We start from the raw sequence: 19,606 nt of genomic DNA, 5'->3' as shown, positions 1-19,606 counted from the left end.
AAGACCAAGACACAAGTCAGACTTTTATAGCTCACCTCATACGTGACCTATATTCCTTTATAGTTGTAAGGGGGGGGCGAACACAAAGAAAATGTAAAACCTCCACTACAACGCAACCATTTAAAATGAAAGTATATTTATATAGAAGCTATAAACCTTTCTAACAGAAAAAAACGTCTTTGATGTGTTTTGTTCTCACTGGTATTTTATATTTAGATAAAACTAACTATGTTAACCACTTCAAGAACAGATGTGCGCACTCCTTTCATAGCCAGAAAACGATCGCATTTCTGCAGCACAAGATATGGCTCTATTACAGTACTTTCTAGCAAAAAGAGAGAGACTTCCACCTGTGAAGAGGCTTTCCACATAAAATAGAACAATACGTTTCTGCATCTTTTATTACAGTTATCGTTTTGAAGAGTTATCCGAAAACTTGAAGACCAGCAATATCGCCTCAGGGGTTCGATGCTTCACGAGTGTGCAAATCTACTCTGTGATGTATGAGCTTGTCCCATTAGGAAAACACCTGACCACATGCTCCGTTAGGACATACGGACATCATTGACCCAGACAGCACTGCCAATAGTAAGCAGTGGTTTTTGATGCCAGTTTGGTATTCTGAAGCCAAAATCAGAAGTTGATGCAAAGACGACTAAGGCTACGTTCACAGGCAGGCAAAACCTGCTCTTAGCCGTAAAAATGGGGTGTTCAAAACACAGGTTTTGCAGTTTTTTGTGTGTGCTTTTGATGCAGATTATAAGTGTGATTTGTCTACAGTACATGTTTAATAACGTTTATTCACCAAAAACATCCAAAACACAACAAAACCTGTTTGATGCATGTTTTGCTCTTTCTGGGAGAAAAACGCTGCAAAACACTGAAGGAAAAGCTTCACTATAATGTGCACTATATACTTATAGACTTGAGGTTCCCTGCACAAAATGTTATCAAATTGTGTTAACCCTCCTGCCATGAGAAGACAACCTCGTTCAGATGTACCCTTACACCACACAATGTAACTGCATAAAAGCAGACTTGCCATTCTCTCAAGGCTAGACTTATACAAAAAAATTTCAGTTTCTACTGTTACCGTAAAAAAAGATACAATAATTCCCCCCTGTATAATAGAACGAACACAACTCAAAAAATCAATGAACCACAAAAAATCCTGTGAATCAATTCAATCACACTGGAAAAACATGAGTTTTAAAGTCTAAAATGGTAAATTTTATTAAACCACCAAAAACAGAGCAACACTGCTAAAAGCAGGTGACACAGGGCAAAAAGTGGAAAGAATTACATCTTAGGTATCACATAATTATATGTGGCAGAAAAAATATACGCAATGTAACATGTAAGACAAGAAAGCCTCTCAGTCCAATTACCCACCATTGAAAAAATATAATTAAATAAATGAACAGGGGGATAACCTGGTAAACACTACATAAAGTGCACTAGTGCTACAGTATAAATGGCCATCTGCCCACTATATTACCTAGTTAAGAATGCGCTAGTGCGATCATAAATGTGGCAATAAATCACCTATATTGAACAAGCCAATAAAGTGCTAAATAAACATAAGGTGCAATAGTAATTAGAGGACTTACATATAATATGAAGTCACGCTGTCCCGGCCTACCGCCCCTACGCGCGTTACGCCACAGCTTCTTCTACGCCTCCTGAAGAATCTGCGGCGTAACACGCGTAGGGGCGGTAGGCCGGGACAGCGTGACTTTATACTTTATGCAAGTCATCTAATTACTATTGCACCTTATGTTTATGTAGCACTTTATTGGCATGTTCAATATAGGTGATTTATTGCCACATTTATGATCGCACTAGCGCATTATTACCTAGGTAATATAGTGGGCAGACTGCCATTTATATTGTAGCACTAGCGAACTTTACTTGGCTAATATAGTGGGCAGATGACCATATATACTGTAGCACTTGTGCACTTTATGCAGTGTTTACCAGGTTATCCCCCTGTTCATTTATTTAATTATATTTTTTCAATGGTGGCTAATTGGACTGGGAGGCTTTCTTGTCTTACATGTTACATTGCGTATATTTTTTCTGCCACATATAATTAAGTGATACATAAGATGTAATTATTTCCACTTTTTGCCCTGTGTCACTTGCTTCAGCAGTGTTGCTCTGTTTTTTGTGATTTAATCAAATTTACCATTTTAGACTTTAAAACTCATGTTTTTCCAGTGTGATTAAATTGATTCACAGGATTTTTTGTGGTACTGTAAAAAGCAGATTCTTTTCCTCAAAAACAATGAAACAAACATGTTGTACGTGAATATAGCCCATAGTCAAGTTTTTTCAGTGTGTTTTTTTTTTTTTTTTTGTTAAATCTCATGCACTTGCTGCTTTTATTTCCTTCAACATTTTATAGGGAACTAGTCACCAGAAAAAAAACATTATTCACCTGCACTTGGCAAATCAGTTTTGTGTATAATAATAATAATAATAATAATAATAATAATAATAATAATAATGAAGTCTAATACTACATAAGTCATCAGAAATTTCATATTGCAAGATTAGTTGCACATTTGTGACGAGAATCTTGTGGAACCTTCTCCATCAGTTAGAACATTTAGGGTATGTGCACATGTTGCGGATTGTCCTACGAATTTTTCCGCGCGGATTTTGCTAAATCCGCAGGTAAAATGACCTGCGTTTTACCTGCGGATTCAGTGCGGATTAACTGCGGATTTTCAGCACATTCTGTGCGGATTCCTATAATGGAGCAGGTGTAAAACGCTGTGGAATCCGCATAAAGAATTGACATGCTGCGGAAATGAACCCGCAGCGGATCTGCTGCGGATGCACAGAGTTTTTCAATTTCCATAGGATACAATGGTACTGTACAACGTGGGAAAATCTACTGCGGATCCACAGGGCCAAATCCGCTGCGGATCCAGAGCAGAATCCTCAACGTGTGCACATACCCTTATCATATTTTTACTCGGAATTATAAAATCAATGCAATCTCTGTGTCCTCTTGAATTCACCGGACAATGGATCCATTCAAGAATCGTGGCTTCCAATGTAAATAAAAGTTATGCTACACAAGCAGCCAAATAGAATTTTAACTTAGGAATGACTTTTGAGTTAACTACTACAACCCTATCTCATTTGTGGGCTAGTCAAAATATAACAATTAGGCAAAAAATAATTCCTGCTTTTATCACCAATGGTTTCCCGAACATATTAAATTAGGCTAATGATTTGAAGGATAGTTGTTACTGCAAGTTCTGTATACAGTGTGCTGTATTAACCCTAAAAAAAAAAGGGCACAAAAGTAAATTTATTTTACTCATTTTATATAGCGCCATTAACGCCACAGCGCTTTACAAACAACATTATCAGCACTGTCGCCACTTGGGCTCACAATCTAGAATCCCTAACAGTATCTGTGTAGTGTAGGAGGAAACCGAAGAACCCGGAAGAAACCCACACAAACAAGGGAAGAACATACAATCTCCTTGCAGATGTTGTCCTTGGGTTAAAAAAGAAAAAAAGCAGGGTTTCACACACAAGCATGTCCACATTTCATATGACTTTTTGTAATGGAGATTATTTTACATTCTCGCTTCTGGTTTCATATATAAAACAATGTAGGTCAAGAATGATCAAAGTTCTCCAGGTTGCTTTAAGAGTCTCGTCCGCTATGCGGTCCTCCATTACTCATGAGAACCGTTTCTTCACTTGTTGGGAGATTTCAGAATTTGTATGCAAATTTTATGAAAGGTTAAGACTATGGGCCCATGTAGCGTTTTAAAACACACAATGAAAACCGGACTCCTTCCCAGAAATCGCGCGTTTTTTTCCCGCACGATTTTACCGCGATTCTGTTCGCGATTTTGCCGCGATTTTCTCAAGCACTTTCCAAGCGATTTGAAGCATCACTTGGAAAATGAATGACAGGTTGGTCACACTCGTCAAACATAGTGTTTGACAAATGTGACCAGGTTTTTACTATTGAGGCCGCCCATGCGGCATCAATAGTAAAAGATAAAATGTTAAAAATGATAAAAAAAAATAAAAAATCGGGGTATATTTACCTTCCGACGTCCCGCGCTGCCATCCCAGGCCTCAGCGTTCCCAGCGATGCCTTGCGAGACCTGTGATGACGTAGTCTCGCGTTGCTATAGTGATCTCACGAGACCGCTAGAGTCACGCGAGACTACGTCATTACAGGACCTTGCCGCAAGGCATTACTGGGAACGCTGAGGCCGGGAATGCAGCGCGGGACGTCGGAAGGTAAATATACCCCTATTTTTTATTCTTTTTTTTACAGGGGTATGGTACCCAGGGCCTGGAGGACAGACTCCTCTCCTCCACACCATGGGTACCAACCGCACATGAGACGCTTAACTTCCCGCATGGTGGGCATAGCCACATGCGGGAAGCGATTCTCATGCATTCCTATGGGTGCGGAATCGCGGCAATTCTTTGCGATTCCGCACAAAAGAATGATTATGCTGCGATTTTTTTCCGCGATGCGATTCCGCCGCGGAAAAAAGCGCAGCATTAGCACAGCATGTGCGGAATGCCATAGGAATGCATGGGGTGCGTCATGTACAAGATTTTTAAAAGTTTTCGCAGCACTTTTGCGCCAAAAATCGCGGCAAAAACGCTTAAAAATCGCATCGTGGGCACACAGCCTAAAAGGGATTTAATGAGACAGACATGTCAGGAAAACTGACAGGTCATATTCAACAGTGGTGCTCGATGTGTAAAACTCAGTATCTACAGTTTTGTTGAGAGAAGCCACCATAAGACACACAATTACAATAAAAGGGAGTAACATAGGATTTAATGTCATCATTTAGTTTTTGTTTATCTCCTTTTATTTCATTGGGTTTAGGGTGATAGGAATGGGCTGGATATAAAAACACAAAACTTTTTTTTAGATTGTCCAAAAAAATAAAAATAAAAAAAATCTGCAAACATGTGGTAGGCTGTGCGTTGCTAATCAACTCCTGTACTTTGGAATTAGCAGACATTTGCAGACACTTCCTATATGTTTGCAATATTCCTAGACCATGATGTCATATCCCATTTTCTCATTGTTCTATTCCGCTACTATCTGTATACAATTTATTTTCAGACGTCTGATTAGATATTAGGTGCTTTCCAATATAACTCACAGCTGCTTGACTAACTTCTCAGAATCAAATATTTCAGAACGTTTCATGCCTTTTAAATATGATTAATGGGAATCTGACTGAGGGAATTCACACCCCAAACTATGTGTGCATGTAGCTCTTTACAAGTCAAGTTCAGCAATACCAATACATGACCAATCTGTCCCTCCATGACTGAGAAATCAGTGTTTGAGTGCTGCCTACTCCTGCTTGACCAACTTTTTTTTCCTGATGTGACAGCATAAAGGCTGAAAGTCAAGCAGAAGGTGACGCTGGGCGGGGAACAGAGCTGGAGTGACAAAGGCTTCAGAGCTACAATAGTCTTCAGCCTCATTTGCATATCAATTCAAACACCGATTTCTCAGTAATGGAGGAACAGATTGGCCATGTAAAGGTAATGGTGGACTTACCTTTGAAAGAGCTACATGTACATATAATTTGGGGTGTGAAATCCTGTGAATCAGCAATTGAGAAAATCATAAAACAAAACTTTTAGTAAAATAAAGGCTACCACAAGATATAGTGAAAATAAAACACACTAAATCTAATTGTCACAGACCATAACAGAGCGTGTCTGTATAAGTCTCAGAAACAGATCACACACCGTATATACATCTGACTATTCCAAGTCCAAAGTTTGAGAGGACTGGACAGAGTACAATTGGTCCACGGTACTGGAACTTAAGACCAAAATCTAGCAAAGAACAGTTTCCTTGTTAGAGGTAATGCATTGAAACAATTTTCTATAAAGAAAAGAAAGAAAAAAACCCTCTGCCCTGTTTAGGTTATCAAGGAAATTGCCTGTTCATGCATATCAAAGAGACGTCATATACAAAATCCACAAACATAGTTATAAAAAATGGACTGATCTCACCACGTGCATATGGAAGACATCCCCAGTCAAATGTCCCATCAAAGTCCTGTTAGGTCAGGAAAAGAAGAGCATTCACCCTAATCAAGCCCTGTCAGAGCTACACAAAATCCTGACCCCCATGACTCCCGCCCTAACAAGTGCAGTCCACATCTGACCCTTGAAATAGAAGCCCTATTATGTCCCTGTGCATCCCGACGCGTTTCGTCAGTAAGTGACTCTTCAGGGGACCTATTAGCACTTGATGGGCATACTAAACAGAACAACTGTATGGGCTGCCTCCTAAGATGACAATGGAGGCAGCCCATACATTGTCATCTTACTAGGATCTTAGTAACAAAACATGCTGTTTCAGCAAATGTTGTACTAACTTTGGATTTATGTTTTTTTTGTAAAAATGTTTTCATGTAGCCACTAGGCGCTACCATCTTGATTTGCAGATCTGTGAAGGCTGTCCCTGGACATAGTGTCGGGAACCAACCACTGTCTTCTATCTCTAACATTGCAGCTTCATTAGCAGTGAACTCAGCACGCCCCTGTGGGATGCACAATTCACTGCTGTAGGCGTGGCTGGGCGCCATTTTACTGTAGCCCAGTGCTATCTGCTGAGCTCCACTTATCCTCTATCACATGACCACTTGTGGCATAACAGGTCCTGTGTTGTGAGGAGAGGCTGTAGATATGGAGAAGGTGGACAGCAGAGGATGGAGAGTGGTGAGTGCTGGTGACTTGCCTCTATGCTCCTCTGTCATGCTTACTCCAGGCTCTGCACTGTGCTTCCTGCTCCAACTCCACTGTCCTTTTGCTCTGTCTCTGCCTCCCGACTCACACACAGCCCCCAGTGATCTCCAGTAATCTGAAACCTTCGCTTTTAGCACAGCTTTTATGGCTGCCTGAGGACAGTGACATACACAGCCCATAGTCTAGTGTATTGTTTGGGGGGGGGGGGGGGCAGTTTCACCGGTGTGGGCATATCTGTAATCCTATCCTGTGTGATACTGACTGCTCAGCCATGTATCTAATCCCATCCTGTGTGATAGTCTGCTGATCCGTGTGTCAAATCCTCTCCTGTGTGATACTGACTGCTGAGCTGTGTATCTAATCCTATCCTGTGTGATACTGACTGCTGAGCCATGTATCTAATCCTATCCTGTGTGATACCATCTGCTGAGGCGTGTATCTAATCCTATCCTGTGTGATACCGTCTGCTGAGGCGTGTATCTAACCCTATCCTGTGTGATACCGACTGCTGAGCCGTGTATCTAACCCTATCCTGTGTGATACCGATTGCTGAGCCGTGTATCTAACCCTAGACTGTGTGATACTGATTGCCGAGCCGTCTATCTAATCCTATCCTGTGTGATACTGTCTGCTGAGCCGTGTATCTAATCCTATTCTGTGTGATACTGTCTGCTGAGCCGTGTATCTAATCCTATCCCGTGTGATACTGCTCTCCTGAAATACTCTGTGCTGCTGTCACCCTGCTGGTATTATGTGTGAACTACATGGCGGTATTATGTGTGAACTACATGTCGGTATTATGTGTGAACTACATGGCGATATTATGTGTGAACTACATGGCGGTATTATGTGTGAACTACATGGTGGTATTATGTGTGAACTACATGGCGGTATTATGTGTGAACTACATGGCAGCATTATCTGCAGAAAGGGGACCCATTCTAGGATGGTTCTGGCTGAGCACCTGCACACAGGTCTGGGGTAATAGAGGGGGCAGCATGCCCTCCAGTTAGGCGCAGTCAGGGGTGGGCTGCTGAGGCAGCTGAAGAGAGGGGTCTCATTTTTATCGTTCTGTATGGCTCCATTTCCCCCTAGCCTGCTTCCCAGCGTCATCCCGGACGGCGCCTGTCGCCTCGCTTTCACACATCGCCAGGACAGGATGGAGAAGACAGGATCTGTGGCGGGGAATGGGGTCTTTGCATGCAAAGTCTGGATCAGAACAGGTCATCAATCAGCAGAAATGTTTCCTGGATTTCTGTGGAGCAAACAAGAAGACGGTCCATCCATGTGTATAAAACACAGCACTCTATGTACAATCCCTGGCCGCTCCACGCACCGAACAGGGTGCCCCCCATAGACCAGCACACTGCTCTCCTGAAATACTCTGTGCTGCTGTCACCCTGCTCCCAGAATCCTTGCTGCCTGCCATCCTTGGTGACTGTCTACTTGTCAGTAACTTTGAAGTCACCATCAAAATGGCTGCTCACTGTGTTGTTAAGGCTATGTACCCACGTATGCAGAAAATTCCTGACTGAAAACCAGACTCCTTCCCAGAAAATGCGCATTTTTTGCATAAAAACACATTTTTTATGCGCTTTTTTCCGGAGCATCCCCAGTCTCAGTAAATAGTTAGAAATGCGGATTTTTCCACGAAATTAATGAGCATGATGCGTTTACCGCGATGCAATTTTTTTCCACGAATATGCACAAAAAATGCAGAATTCATTCATGAAAATGAATGGGATGCTTCTTTTAAGCGTTCTTTTAGGAGTTTTTGCCGATAAAAATGCTTAGAAAACCGCAAAAAAAAAAACCGCTTACGTGTGCCCACACCCTCAATGTCATCCTCTCTTATCTCTTAACAAACACCCAGAAGGGGAGGAGAGGAGTGACATCACACACGTCAGCAGACTCTGCCCATAATTACTGCAGGGCAGTAATGTGAGCTAGTTGTACACTAGGTTTTTGTGTCAAATTTCAGTAGCTGCTCCCCCTAGTGTTAACAAGTGGAAATGCCAAACTTTTTAAAATTATTTTTCATAATTTTACAAAATTAAAAATAATATTTAAGAAAATGTAAACATTAATTCTTCACATTTTTTCAATTGCTGAAAAAAATTTCACCTTCCCTTTAAAGTAAAAAGGCCCATATCTCTCTAACAGTATGGTGTATTTAAAACAAAAAAGAATAAAAAGCAGAATACTCAGAGGATCAGTGGGATTAAAACAGGAAAAAAACTGAGCACTTTTGAAGTCAGATCACCTTTAGGTGGGAGTTCAAGTACATATCACAAAATTGGATTCTGGCATCAAAGCTATGGATATGGACACAGCTCAGAACAGAAAACAGGACTATGCCATCACACGACTTGAGAGTGAAGTTGTGCATGGAGATTTTGGCTGTAGTAATTATTTACTGTTTAAATTATCTTTTCATCTGATAATATCACAAGCAAGTAGTAGTAGTAGTGGCAGTAGCAAACTTTATACCAGACAGAATATGCATACATCTAGACCAATACTAGGAGACAAAAAGAAAAAAAAAAGTGACGAGGCAGAGAATCAAAACTAGGAATGTTTTCTATTCAAATTGTCTGAAAACTAAAGAAACCAGAAACATCAAAACTGAGAAAAGACATACTAATGACACCTGGGACGTGCACATAGCCTAATGAAAGCAGCCAGCTACATAAACAGCTCAATATTACCAAAAGAAATGGTGCGATAGTCATATTAGTCTGGTCTGGAAACTGATCGGTGTCTGAAAGGTTTGATCACCAACCTTTTTCTCTTGCAAGTGTGCAGTTTCTGCAGCAGTAAAAGACACAACCTAATACATGTGGTGCAGATCTGCCCTCTAGAGGTAATAAAGGCATCTTGCTATCTTTATTTTGAAGGAGATTACATTTCCTATGTTATGTGGCAGGTAAAACACTTACAGTACGTTTGAATGTCCAATAAAAACATTTTTGATTTGTGTCTTTTTGCACATGAAAAGTTTAAGGGTATGTGCACACCGTCTTTTTCATACATAAAAAGCACCACAAAAATTTTTTTTCAACACTGTGCACAGCAATGTAAGACAACATTGCTATGCACAGGTTCAGTCTTGCGTCACTTCTTTTAACCACTTCAGGGTTTGGAAACCTGAAAGTGGTTAAAAGAAAGAACATGTTCATTCTTTGAGCGGCTTAGTTTAGAAACTGCCCGGCTTACAAATTTGAAGCTACGAAGCAAAAATGCCGATAACAGAGCTGCCACAAAAACAACGGCAAGACCAGCAGCAAAGCCACTTCAGGACAAAGACTGGTGTTTCTCTCAAGTGGTTTCACCTTGGAAAAAGCTTGGCCGGTGCACATACCCTAGTAGAGAGGAGCAAAAAGACTTGCAATACCCTGGTCCTGCATCCATTTTGGTGCTCCATTGAAGTCAGACTGTGGCAGGGTCACCTTCTTCATTCCACATTAAAAACACCGCCACACTTGCCGGGAGCCCCTTGTGATTACTATGCTCCTGCGATGCCACGGTGCAGAACACCTCACATGAGACCAAGTCCCTATGCCTCACACGACATGATGTCGCAGGGCCATAGTAATAGCAAAATGCGCCAGCATTACAGAGCAAGCCAAGATGTTCGCATTGCCTCGGTTGGATGTCGGCTTTTGAGTTTTAGCCCACATTAAAAATGGAAAGTACATGAAGCTTCAGATGGCATCCCAGAATTTGCAAATAGCAGCAAAAACTTTGTCTCGTTGCCAATTGCAATTAGCCTAGTTTGTTTTCTACGGAAGTAACTTTTTCACATAGAGTTGCTGTTCTTTGACCTCTGGATGCCAATCTGAAAGCCAAAACACTCAAGCTTCACTCTTTATTTTATTCTGCATATTGGTTCCCTCGTCAAAGCTACGGCGAAACACGAGTTGGGCACAATCTCTCTGCAAGGGGCCTGTACCTACTTCATAACTAGGTACTGTGTTATTACCATCAAAATACTGATTATATATTTACTGATAATATCAAGTGTTCTATCATTGATTTATTAAGAAATATGGTACATCCCATCGTGCCTTTATAATTTAAGCTTTGTAATATTTTCCCTTAAACTTTTATTTGCATGTCGCATATGAATATATTAAATATCTGCTGTTGTATGTCTTATTTATAGGTTATATATACACCATTAGAGAATACATTTAACACTTTTCCTATAACATCTAAGAATATATGTGCCAAGTCCACAATAAATAATCCTCAGAATGAAAAGTAAAAAGCAAAAATAAAATATGTCCTAGTGATAGTACAGTGTAGTCAGTTTTCAAGCAGTAAGTGGTTAACACCTATTTAAAACATGCTGATCTTTGTTCATAAAGAGAAAAGGAGGCTGCACAACTCAGACAATTACTGTATGTAAAGCATAGAAGTGCAAGTGGGCCATTGCTTAAACATCGGGTAGCTTTCACGATAGTAGCTGCAGTTTCCGTTCCCAATTAATCATTAGTTTCGGTTTGAGTAGATATTTTTGCCATTAAGCAAACTCATCAACTCCATTTTAATTCTTGGTACCTTGTAACAATGTATTAAGTTGTCCAACGGTAAACTGCAGTTCTTAATGGGTAGAAAGGGAGTCCTTTTGAGCCAGGAATAGAGGTTACTAAGGAGCCTTATTTCCAAGTACTAAGTTTTATTTCCAATACAAAAAACTGATGAAGTATCAATAAGTAACTCAATAAACAGTAGGTCTGGGGCAAAGTAATTTGGTGCCATAGGCAGATGAAGTCAATGGCACCCCCCCCCCCCCACTTAAAGCAAAGGAATGGCTCAGACTAACGGTACTGTCACACTTAGCGATGTACCAGCGATCCCGACCAGCGATATGACGCGGTCAGGATCGCTGGTACATCGCTAAGTGGTCACTAGTGAGCTGCCACACAGGCAGATCTCACCAGCGACATCGCAGGGGACGGGGGTCGCTACTTACCTGTCACACTAGGCGATCCTGCATCCTCCCGCCCGGCAACACGCTCGTCTCTCCACAGGAAGCGCCGCAGGAAGCCGACGACGAGAAACAGTCCTGGACGTTCTCGCGCGATCAGCGATAACCAGCGGGGGAGCGGGTTGTAGGCAAGTATCACACATAGCGATATCGCTAGTAATATCGCTATAACGTCACAGGTTATAGCGATATTGCTAGCGATATCGCTTAGTGTGACATGCCCTTAAGGCAACAGGACCCCAAATGCACATTCCCCCTTCAACGTCAATGGGTTAGGTAGCAAACTCTGATGGCCACTGGAATGGTTACCTTTTTCACAAAAAAGGTTATCAAAAGTAAAGAAAAAAAGTAAACAAATGTGGTGTACTTTAGGGATGTGAATTAACAGGGAGTGCATTTTCAAAGTTAGATACCGTATATACTTGAGTATAAGCCGACCCGAGTATAAGCCGACCCCCCTAATTTTGCCACAAAAAACTGGGAAAACTTATTGATTCGAATATAAGCCTAGGGTGGGAAATGCTCCATAGATTATTCCCCCATATGCTGACAACATAAGAAGCTCCTTAGATTATTCCCCCATATGCTGCCCCCATAAGAAGCTCCTTAGATTATTCCCCCATATGCTGACAACATAAGAAGCTCCTTAGATTATTCCCCCTTATGCTGCCCCCATAAGAAGCTCCTTAGATTATTCCCCCTTATGCTGCCCCCATAAGAAGCTCCTTAGATTATTCCCCCATATGCTGCCCCCATAAGAAGCTCCTTAGATTATGCCCCCATATGCTGCCCCCATAAGAAGCTCCATAGATGATTCCCCCATGTGCTGCCGCTGCTGCTGAATGTAAAAATAAAAAAAAGACATACTCACCTCTCCGTCGCTGGGTGTCACATTCTCACCTGTCCTGCGTCCATGGCTGCTCACCGCTATCTGCCACGTCATCAGCCAGTGAAGTTCAGACAGCAGGGGGCGCGGCGCACACTAACCACGTCACCGCGCCCTCTGCTGTCTGAAGTCACTGACCGATGGCAGACAGCAGCAAGCAGCCATGGACGCAGGACAGGTGAGTATCGCTATACTTACCTGTCCTGACGCTGTGTCTTGAGCCCCCAGCTTCTCCGTGCTCTTTTTTCCTGCGTTCAGCGGTCATGTGATACCACTCATTAAAACTCATGAATATGCGCATATTCATGAGTTTTAATGAGCGGCACCACGTGACCGCTGAAGGCAGGAAGAGAGAGCACGGGGAGAAGCTGGGGGCTCAAGAGACAGCGTCAGGACGGGTAAGTATGACCTGACACCCCCGCTCCCCCTCCCCCTCCGACCCCCCGGTGTATATGACTCGAATATAAGCCGAGAGGAAGACTTTCAGCCCAAAAAATTGGGCTGAAAATCTCGGCTTATATTCGAGTATATACGGTACCTAACAGAATAAATGTTTTTTTCTGACCATTTACAAAATAAAGGTGAAAAAAATTGCGATATTCATGCCCGACATCCTATATTTTAAATGTAGAACCCAAGGGTAGTTATGGAAACTAATAAAGCGTAACTATAATCGTGGCTGTTTGGTTTCAATTAAGGTATCAGCCATTTGGCAAATACACTAATGGAATATAAACAGACCTCCATTATAATTAAAGCGATATGTCTGATGGGTTTTGTGTCCATCATGTGTTCAATTCAGCCTGCACAAAACTGATGGTGGTTCTGGTGATGCATTCATGTAGTGATGAGGATTCTGGTGATCTATTAATCACCAAAACAATCATTGGTAGGTGAATACGAAGCCAAAATCATCATGAGTACATAATTAGAGCACCAGGTATTAACAGCCATCAGACTATGGACAGGAACCACAGTACTGATGAGAATTAGTCAGTATCACAAATAAACCTTTACATCCATATACCTTATAGACTACATCTTAAAGTTGTCTCTTTTGATCTCCATTTTGTCTAGATGCCATGATGACTTTTCACATCCACAGTTGTTCTCTGCAGACCTCCCTCGTCTCCTTGTTTTTGAAGCACATCCCAATCACAGTGCCCTTAAAAATAATAGTGTAATCAAAATGCCCTTTGCATAAAAATATCTGTCCACATTATGACCCTAAATAAGCCTCCTATGTTATACGACTTCCATACCATCTGCCATTATCAGCTATAACTGTCACCATCCACCCATATGAACCACGCGGCCTATACCATGGCTGTCCCCTCTCTAATTTTACATTTTCAATATTTCCACACTGTACCCCCAACCATGCTAACCCGTCTCCATATTGTACCTTCATTTCAAGCTGTCCTCTCTTCATATTCCTTCTGTAGCCCTTTTCACACTATGCCCTCATACTGCCCACCATGCTGCCCTCTTCAAACCGTAACCACTCCTCACTTGGTCCCCCCCTACACAGTATGATGATTACCACAGATGCCCATACGGTATGATATCCACTACAACACCCAATATATAGTATGGTCACTACTACGGCCCCCCCCCCCATATATAGCATAATGTCAACCAGCATCGGACTGGAGTTCCTTTTGGCCCGCCAGAGAAAAATCAATAATTTTTGGTGCCCACCATCATACCTTCCAACTTTTAAAGGTAAAGAGGGACAAAGGCTGCAGCAAATTTTAGGCCACACCCGAACACACCCATTTCAAAACTAGTCACACCCATGTCCACGCCCCAACTGCACCCATTTAGCACTGCTGATCACACTGACTGGTACTGAGGGCACAGTGGCTGGTACTGAGGGCCCACTGACTTGTACTGAGGAAAAAGAAAGAACAGAGAAAGGACAGAGAAAGAAAGGAGAGAAAGAAAGAATTGAGAGAGATAGGGGGAAAGAAAGAAAAATAGATAGAAAAATAGAACAGAGAGGGAGAGAGAAAGAACAGAGAAAGAAGAAGACAGAGAAAGAAAAAGGGGAAAGACAGAGCGAAAGAAAGAACAGAGCAAAAGAAAGAACAGAGCGCGAAACAAAGAAAGAACAGAGAGAAAAAGAAAGAACAGAAAGAAAGAGGGGAAAGAAATAAAGAACAGAGAAAGAAAGAAAGAGGGGAAAAAGTAAGTACAGAGAAAAAAAGGACAGAAAGAAAGGACAGAAAAAAAAGAATGGACAAAGAAAGGTCAAAGAAAGAAAGGACAGAGAGAAAGAAAGGGGAAAGAAAGAATAAACACACAGAGTTAGAAAGAAAGAAGAGAAAGAAAGAACAGAGAAAGAAAGAGGGGAAAGGAAGAACAAAGAGAAAGAACAGAGAAAGATAGGGGAAGAAAGAAAGGGGAAAGAAAGAACAGAGAGAGAAAGAAAGAAAGAAAGAAAGAACAGAGAAAGAAAGAAAGAACAGAGAAAGAAAGAAAGAAAGAAAGAAAGAACAGAGCGCGAAACAAAGAAAGAACAGAGAGAAAAAGAAAGAACAGAAAGAAAGAGGGGAAAGAAATAAAGAACAGAGAAAGAAAGAAAGAGGGGAAAAAGAAAGTACAGAGAAAGAAAGGACAGAAAGAAAGGACAGAAAAAAAAGAATGGACAAAGAAAGGTCAAAGAAAGAAAGGACAGAGAGAAAGAAAGGGGAAAGAAAGAATAAACACAGAGTGAGAAAGAAAGAAGAGAAAGAAAGAACAGAGAAAGAAAGAGGGGGAAAGGAAGAACAAAGAGAAAGAACAGAGAAAGATAGGGGAAGAAAGAAAGAGGAAAGAAAGAACAGAGAAAGAAAGAAAGAACAGAGAAAGAAAGAAAGAAAGAACAGAGAAAGAAAGAAAGAAAGAAAGAAAGAACAGAGAAAGAAAGAAAGAACAGAGAAAGAAAGAAAGAAAGAACAGAGAAAGAAAGAAAAAGAACAGAGAAAGAAAGAAAGAAAGAAAGAACAGAGAAAGAAAGAACAGAGAAAGAAAGAAAGAACAGAGAAAGAAAGAAAGAAAGAAAGAAAGAAAGAAAGAACAGAGAAAGAAAGAACAGAGAAAGAAAGAAAGAAAGAACAGAGAAAGAAAGAAAGAAAGAAAGAAAGAACAGAGAAAGAAAGAACAGAGAAAGAAAGAAAGAACAGAGAAAGAAAGAAAGAACAGAGAAAGAAAGAAAGAACAGAGAAAGAAAGAAAGAACAGAGAGAGAGAAAGAGAGAAAGAAAGATTAGAAAGGGAAACAAAGGACAGAGAAAGATACAGAGAAAGAAAGAAAAGAGAAAAAGCAAGCTTAGAAAGGGAAAGAAAGAACACAGAAAAACAGAGAGAGAAAGCAACAGAGAAAAAAAGAAAGAACAGAGAAAGAAATAAAGATTAGAGGAGGAAAGAAAACAGAGAGAAAGAACAGAGACAGAAAGAACAGAGAGAGAAAGAAAGATTCTATAAAGATACTATAGCAGCCCGGCTCCCCTTGTAGTGCCCACCTGAGCCTCCCGATGCAGGCCATATCATGATCCGCTTACATAGCCGACATCCCCGATTCCAAAGCGATCCCCCGCTGTCCGCTCTGTCGGAGGAGGACACAGTGATGGATCTGAAGCATTCCCTGAAGTGCCTCCATGGTTCCGTCACAATCTCCTCCTGAAATTACCTAATTTCAGGTCAGCTTCCAGCACGTCACTTACGATGGAACGTTACGTGCGAGATTTAAAGTGCTCCTTGGGGCATCCGCCGTGTACTCCCGTGTCCGCGGGAAAAGTAAGCTCTCGGCAGGGACAGCGGGGCAGACTCTCAAAATCAGGACTGTCCCGCTGGATCCGGGACGGTTGGGAGGTATGAATGCTCCCCCACCATACACCTCGTACACACGCGGCTCCGCTACATCCACCCTGTAAACCCCTCCTGACCCCACACACAAAATGTCCCCTCATCCAGCACCATGACAACCAGCACAGCAGAGTCCTGCATACACAGAGGACCCAGATCATGTGACCCCTGACTCCTCCCCTCCTGTGACCTCACCACAGTTCCTGTTCGCACAGAACAGCACAGCGACGTCATTGCTGGGATTTATAGGATGATGTGGAAATGGCTAGCACAGTGCTGTCAGCTGGATGAGGGGAATTTGCACCTAGAGGTGTGCCCAGGCAAGATATGTAAAGTGTGCACCACTAGGTGCACACTATTGACATGCAGGGCAGGGACTAATGAAGGAGGCAGGAGCTGGGGCCCACCGTAGGATGCTCCGGTATCCCGGGGCCTCAGTCCGACCCTGATGTCAACCACAGATCCCCAATAATAGTATGGTGTCCAAAACAGCCCCCATGTATACTACAATAATTCCCACACCACCTCATACATTATGCCCCATAAATAAACACAGATAACACCCTAAACAGTATGATATTCATAACGACTCCCTATCCAGTATGGTCACCACATTTCCCTGTATAATGACCTCCATAGACCCATATACAACATGGTCCCTTCCTTCACAGCCTCATTTCATGGCGCAAAACCACATCCTCTCGTTTCATAGATCCCGGCACAGCCCGTCCGCTTACTCCACCCCCATCCGCACAGCCCGTCCGCTTACTCCACCCCCATCCGCACAGCCCGTCCGCTTACTCCTCCCATTTGTGCACACGTCAGCTTATCACCCCCCCATTAGCACAGCCCCTTACCTCATTTTATCCACCCCCCATCAGCACAGCACCTCTCCTCATTTTAATTCCCCCTATCTGCACAGACCATTTTATTTCCCATTAGCACAGCCCCACCACTCATTTTATTCCCACCATCAACACAATAAAAAAAAAAAAAAAAACTCACACTTACCTATTCCAGACTCTCGTCTCCTCTAGGCAACATTTGGCGTGATGACGTCACTGCACAGGGACATCCAATGTCCCCCCCATGAATGCGCCTTCAACAAGGCGCAGGCTGGAAGCGGCTTTAGTCTTGCTGGATGACTGCTTCTCTGCTCCTGTCCCAGGCAGCGAAAACAGCAATTGCATTTGTGTATTTGCCAACGCAATTCAATGTAGGGAGGGAGCTACGGTCGGGGCGCATGAAGAGAAATGAGTGAGCTGTGTCAGTGAAGATGTCGGGTGACCGCAGGCATTCAGCATTTTTTTTTCTCCTTAGTGACCACCCCACCCTCCCTCAGGTAGGCAGGAGGTGGTGCCCCCGGCAGGTGCCTACCCTGTCTACCCCTCGTCCCGGCCCTGATACACAGTATATTATGCGGATAATGTGGATATCTTAGACTTGACATGTGAAAAGTGGAGGATCTTTTCTGGTCAAAAAATTAAAGGGAATCTGTCACCCTATTTTTCGAGTATCGGCTGCCGGCACCGCCATCAGGGGCTTATCTACAGCATTCGGTATTGCTGTAGATAAGCCTACAATGTAACCTGAAAGAGAAGAAAAATTAGTTAGATTATACTCACCCAGGTGACGTCCGGGTCCGGTCCGATGGGTGTCGCCGTCCCATCCTGCGCCTCCCATCTTCATACGATGCTGTCCTCGTCTTTTCTTCCTGTCGTGGCTCCTGCGCAGGTGCACTGCTCTGCCCTGTTGAGGGGAGAGCAGAGTCCTGCAGTGCGCAGGCGCCGGGAGAGGTTTGGCGCCTGCGCACTGCAGTATTCTGCTCTGCCATCAACAGGGCAGAGCAGTGCGCCTGCGCAGGAGCCATGACAGGCAGCAAAGAAGACGACGTCACCGTTAGAAGATGGGAGGCACCGGACCGCAACACCCATCAGACCAAGACCGGACCGCCCCCCCCGGTGAGTATAATATAGCTAATTTTTTTTCTTATCTTTCAGGCTACATCGGGGGCTTATCTATAGCATTACAGAATGCTGTAGCTAAGTCCTTGATGGCGGTGCCGGCAGCTGAAACTTGAAAAATGGGGAGACAGATTCCCTTTAAAATAATAAACTAATCCCTGAATAAAAAAAACTCATGACATACAGCACCTTTCTGATAGAAATGGTTGAATTGATCGGTGGAAGCCATAGCTGGGCAGATATGGATAAAAGTTCAGACAAGCAAGAGATGGACTGCTGAATGCTGCTAAATGTAGCACATATAGCCTCAAAGATGAAGTCCAGAATGGAGCACCAAAAAGCCTCTGAAAAGTACATGTTAATTTGTCTCTGGCTTATCACTTATCCTATCCAATTTCACTTTTGCTTAGGTAGTAGCCATTGCAAACTGAAAGCAAACCACAAGACCAGCAGTTTTGGAGATGCTTGGATTCTCTCCCCTTGCAATCATACAATAAATTTTATTTGCGGTACTTGTAAAAAGCCACATTAGTGTAAATGCCTAGAATAAATTGGTGTTGTACATCATAACTTCACTCTACGACTTCCAAGTTATCCGTTAGCACTCACGCAGTTGTTTGAGGCGTTATTGAAAACTTGTTGTAAATTAACACTTGCCTGATATATTCGAAAGGGTATATACCGAAAACCTCCTTCTTCTGGCAAATATTCCATAAGTTTCCGATTTATCGCCCAAAACTGGTCAAATTTATCTAGGATAAGAAAAAACAAATGCTTAGCTTTTACTCCTTGTGTAAATCTATTTTATTGCAAATATGCGAACATTACCACAGGCCTATCCGATGAAAATAAAGCGGTTTACATTATTAAAGTTTTGTAACTGTGATGCTCAGGCTGAGGATTCGGAGGAGATTCTTGAATCTCCAACTAAAGTATCTCCATCTATTAATAGAATGACTCAATTATATAGCTTACATCAGTCATATCTAACCCCATTACGACTTTTCAAAATGGGTTGTTTTCAGTCCTCGGAATGTTTGAGGTGTCATGCAATGGAAGCAAACTTTATACATATGGTGTGGGGATGCCCCATTGTCCTTTTATACTGCCCTGAAGTAATATCGTTGTTAACATC

The 19,606-nt window shown here is 42.3% G+C and overlaps 1 protein-coding gene across 7 annotated transcripts in view; it reads right to left on the bottom strand.

Annotated features, from left to right (window-relative positions):
- ATG5 (autophagy related 5) overlaps nucleotides 1-19,606 on the bottom strand; it is a 233,192-nt gene that overhangs the window by 87,370 nt on the left and 126,216 nt on the right. For all 7 annotated transcript variants that reach the window (XM_073576088.1, XM_073576090.1, XM_073576089.1 and 4 more), the window contains exon 6: nucleotides 19,129-19,223. In XM_073576088.1, coding sequence (XP_073432189.1) covers nucleotides 19,129-19,223 — 95 coding nt within the window. The remainder of the gene's footprint in view (nucleotides 1-19,128; nucleotides 19,224-19,606) is intronic.

The sequence above is a fragment of the Dendrobates tinctorius genome, unplaced genomic scaffold (assembly GCF_039654945.1).
Source record: "Dendrobates tinctorius isolate UK_male_01 unplaced genomic scaffold, ASM3965494v1 ptg000046l, whole genome shotgun sequence".
In the NCBI taxonomy this organism is placed as follows: domain Eukaryota; kingdom Metazoa; phylum Chordata; class Amphibia; order Anura; family Dendrobatidae; genus Dendrobates; species Dendrobates tinctorius.
Note: the sequence above shows the minus strand (reverse complement) of the source record. Positions and strands in the feature narration are given on the sequence as shown.